General features: G+C 33.2%; 1 protein-coding gene across 1 annotated transcript in view; it reads right to left on the reverse strand.

The window, feature by feature from the left end:
• Window positions 1-6: 6 nt before the first annotated feature.
• LOC108977053 (putative fatty acyl-CoA reductase CG5065) overlaps window positions 7-4,267 on the reverse strand; it is a 17,279-nt gene continuing 13,018 nt past the window's right edge. Inside the window, exons 3-10 of the mRNA XM_018946549.1 lie at window positions 3,092-3,196; window positions 2,853-2,996; window positions 2,654-2,788; window positions 2,356-2,476; window positions 1,975-2,274; window positions 805-937; window positions 371-628; window positions 7-269 (exon numbers count right to left, since the gene is read on the reverse strand). Coding sequence (XP_018802094.1) covers window positions 122-269; window positions 371-628; window positions 805-937; window positions 1,975-2,274; window positions 2,356-2,476; window positions 2,654-2,788; window positions 2,853-2,996; window positions 3,092-3,196 — 1,344 coding nt within the window. The 3' untranslated portion in view covers window positions 7-121. The remainder of the gene's footprint in view (window positions 270-370; window positions 629-804; window positions 938-1,974; window positions 2,275-2,355; window positions 2,477-2,653; window positions 2,789-2,852; window positions 2,997-3,091; window positions 3,197-4,267) is intronic.

Consider the following 4,267-nt stretch of genomic DNA (forward strand, 5'->3'; position numbering starts at 1 on the left):
AGAGCGTTTTGTTATTTCTTCTCCCCACTACTGCTTTTGCTGCTACATATTTATTTATTTATTTATTTATATATATATATGTATATATAATTCAACTGCACTGCACCGTCCGTTTTGAATATTACAAAAATGGTATTAATCGTATAAGTTTGAAGACGTTCTGCAAGAATGCCGTCCACAAGGCATTCAGACGTTTCGAGTGCGACATTAGGAAGCGCCAAGTGCACATTACCGCCACCACTTTAGTCAGCTGATGCAGATAGTACAATCTATTGTGAACGATAAACAAATGTTAGTAATCAGGAAGCAGACACAATGACAGCATAAAATAATTGAAACAAATTTTCAAATATTTCACACACACACTTACCGCATCAAACGTTTTCGACACGCAGGCAGCGATTCTGGACGTTGTTTAAATAAGAATTCCCTAAAGCCCAACACATAACGCTCAACATAGTTCTCCCAGTTAATGGTGCGCACATCGAACACAAACGTTTCGCGATCCTTCTGACTCAGCGCATTGAGTAGTGCGTGCACGTTGTCGTCTCTGAATCGCCACTGGTGTGTAGCAAAGTATTCCAAGCAACCAACAGCTTTGGCGATTTTATTTTGTATATTTACCATGCTAACGTATGCGAGGTAAAGAAAAAACAAAAAGTAATAAAAAGAAAAAAGTTAGTTAAATTTTGGTAAGTAGTAATGCCATTTAATAGCTGCCATTTACTTAATCCCTATAATTATATACATACATACAGTTACGGACAATAAAATAGAATCAAAAATATATATTTATATACTTACAATGGCTTCTTGCCCATCAGTCGCGCTACAATATCCAATATATAGGCCGGTAAGTAGTGTACAAGAAAGCCATGTGCTGCATTCAATGGACGATTCATGCGTAACACACCCGTTGGATACCACAGGCAGCCCTCTGGATGGTAAAGAAGAAATTCCGCATATTTATTATTCATGAAATTTACTACAACGAAATCGTGTTTGTGGAAACTTTGAACGTTTAAGTAATTTGCCAAACTGTGTTGTCATGGGATATTGGGTATATGACGGCTTTTAGGCTTTAAGGTTTGAGGTAAGTAAGTAAGTTTCTAAATAAAATTTGCAAGAAACAGAGCCGAACACCACAGTCGCAAGTTGACTGTAAACAAGTGCAAAAAGTAAAAGCTTCTTGGGCGCTGCGGAATGCGGGTCGTAAAACTTCAAATGCGTTGTTCTCGAAACCATGTTTCTTGAACTGTTGGTCGGTAGGTGTTAGTTTTAAATGAAATTGCTACAGCTTTTTGAAAACATGTAAATCTAGTGTCTGATCGAAAGATTTTTTGGTTTTTTCCCGAAAACCTGGAAAAATATGCTTTGAAGAAACAATAGATAATATACTATTAACGGGATATATAGTTAGAATTTTCAAAATAATCGACTCTTTTATGTTCTCAGTGTATGTACAAATACACACGGAAATTTTCATATCGTTGCGGTCAATAGTTTCGACGCAAATTTGAAAAGGCGTTTTGAAGTGCTTTTAAGTGCATTCGAAATTTTATTAATTTTATTAATTTCAGACAATCCAGTTCAGAGATATAAATTCGCTTTAATCGGACTTCCAACCTTCCTTAATAAAAGTACATTTTTTGGTACGATTAATTTGTTTTTTTTTTTTTTGTTTTTTTTTTTTTTTTTTGTTTCAAATAACTTTTAAGTCAAGTCGAAACCTTATTTTATGATGCAATATATGACGATCTCAAGAAAAGCTTGGCGGACCAAATTTTAAAGAAAATTCAAATGACCGAAATGCTTGGAGAATACAGGCCAAGGCCAAAGCTCACAAAGACCGACAGAAGCAAAAAAAAAATTTTTTTTAATTTTTTCATATCCTTGACTACACAACCGTTTTTACCTTTAAGCTATTTTTAGATACATATTCATATATACATATATAGTTAAGATATAACTCACCCAGTGGATGCTTTCGTACATGTTTCATGGCATAACTAACAAATTCACCCCATTGTATGGGATGTCGTTGTCCAGTACAACAATTATATATCGCTAAATTATCAGTTTTTCGCGTCGCTGTGCGCCATGCTGCGGCAATCATTAAATTAATCACAATATCGACAGGTACCATATCGGCAACATAATTCTTTTCACACATTATTGTGCGGAATAGACCTTTACCGACGGCGGCTACCAAACCAGTTGGACCATTAAAATTATCCACCCAACCGGCGAACGGTTCATTCAAACTGGCAATCACTAAAAAGAGTGTATATTTATGGTTAAAATTTTATATATTATATGTTTCCTTTAGTGGTACGGTAAATTGACGGTACTCACCTATTGAAGGCCGCACAATGGCCACAGGCAGATTGCCAGCTTCTTTGAGTAGCATATGCTCCGCTAAGGCTTTCGTAAATGTATACGTATTGGGGCGTTTGCCAATCAACGATGGGGTCAGCTGAAAATTACATTGAAATTAGATATTTTTCGAACCAAAGGAGGTGAAGAAGATGATGTAATATAATATTATACAAGAATGAGAGTGAGTTCTCAATTATCTAATAATGTTATGCTCTAAGCCCAAATTGATATACATATGTTTAATGTATGTTTCTGGAATCCTACGTTTATTTACCTGATCGAGCATATCCTCAGGAAGCCAATTGATCAAAGAAATAATATCGTCGGGATTATAGGGTGGTGCGTATATAACTTCTGATACCTCGGATCTATCGCAATTGCAATAGGCAGTGGAGACGTGTATTAGTGCCTGTTAAACAAATAGTAAATCAAATAAAAAATTATTTCATTTTAAATATTTTATAGTTACTCACATCTAAGGACATCATGCGATGGCACAACTCAACCAAACGCTTTGTCCCAAGCATGTTGATTGTGACAGATAATTTGAGCTTTTCATCGAATTTCACGGTGGCAGCTGAATGGAATACAATGGATACTGTGCGACAAAGTAGCGCCTGAAAACGAAAACGGATATTACTTATTTTATTTTGCAATTTAAAAAAAAAAGTTAAATAAATAAACCTTTCAGTATAGTTATTTGTATGCTTACCTGATCATTTTCACAGATGCCCAATTCCTCGGATGTTATATCACCAGATATAGGAATAACTTTACTCAATTCCTTTGGTTTCTCTCTTCGCAATGTTTCAAAAAGCTGCATGAATAATGAAAAAAAAAATAAAAACCATTAATTTGGCATGTGTTTACAATATACAAATTCATTAGTAATTATAATTATACCTAAATGATAGAATTGTATGACAAATTGCTAGTTTTTTTCGGTTACTATTTAATACAAAAATTAATATTTCAAGCAGCAAGGAAGGTCAATTGTTCAATTTGTTCAATGAAAACACTAACTGATTATAATAACAACAATTTTCCATTACCAACGGCCTGTAAAAATGTGAGACTCGGAAAGTTTTACTCTTACTCACGTATCTTTACTCTACTAGCACATATCAAAGCTGTTTCTACACATACTATCTTTGAAGTAAGGTCAGTAGAAAATGTGTGTAGCAAAATAAAATAATATTTATATTGGAAACAAATATTATACTTCACTATTAAGTATAAACTAAAACGTTTTAACTTTGTTTCCTTGAAAAAAATATATACACAGTGAAAGCCATCCGGGCGTATGAGTAATATTTGATATTCGTACGTAGTCTTGCAAAGCAGCACATATTATGAAAATATTGAAATTTCTCGAGGATTCCTCGAAGTATCAAGTAACTGCACCGATATTGCGACACTGTTTTTTCTGCAGATACTCAGCTGATACTTACAGCGAAATATTTTTTGCGCTGAATATGATTCCTTGTTATACTATGTTATACTGAGACTCGAACATACCCATTATGTATCAAAAGAGGTTCGGAGATTAATTACTTTAAAAAAAAGCAACAAAATTTATTTAGTTATGTCTTTAAAATTAATAAAAAATTTCAAATACTTTCGTTACAGAAGATTAAGTGATAAAGTTATTCTTGGAATCAACAGGGCGTATGAGTAACATAATTTCTTGAGCCTTTTTATGCAATTCATTGAATAATTTGTAATTAATATTTGTTTGAATTTAAATATTGTAGTAATTAGATGCTACAATTACTATTTAAATAATGAAAAAGCTCAGTGAGGCTGCAAAAATTTAGAAGGGATAATAAGATAAAAAAATTAAAATGAAATTTTTTTCATCTCATATTAAAATTAAATTTTTTTATTT

Source organism: Bactrocera latifrons, unplaced genomic scaffold (genome assembly GCF_001853355.1).
Source record: "Bactrocera latifrons isolate USDA-ARS-PBARC rearing strain unplaced genomic scaffold, ASM185335v1 scaffold_83, whole genome shotgun sequence".
In the NCBI taxonomy this organism is placed as follows: Eukaryota; Metazoa; Arthropoda; class Insecta; order Diptera; family Tephritidae; genus Bactrocera; species Bactrocera latifrons.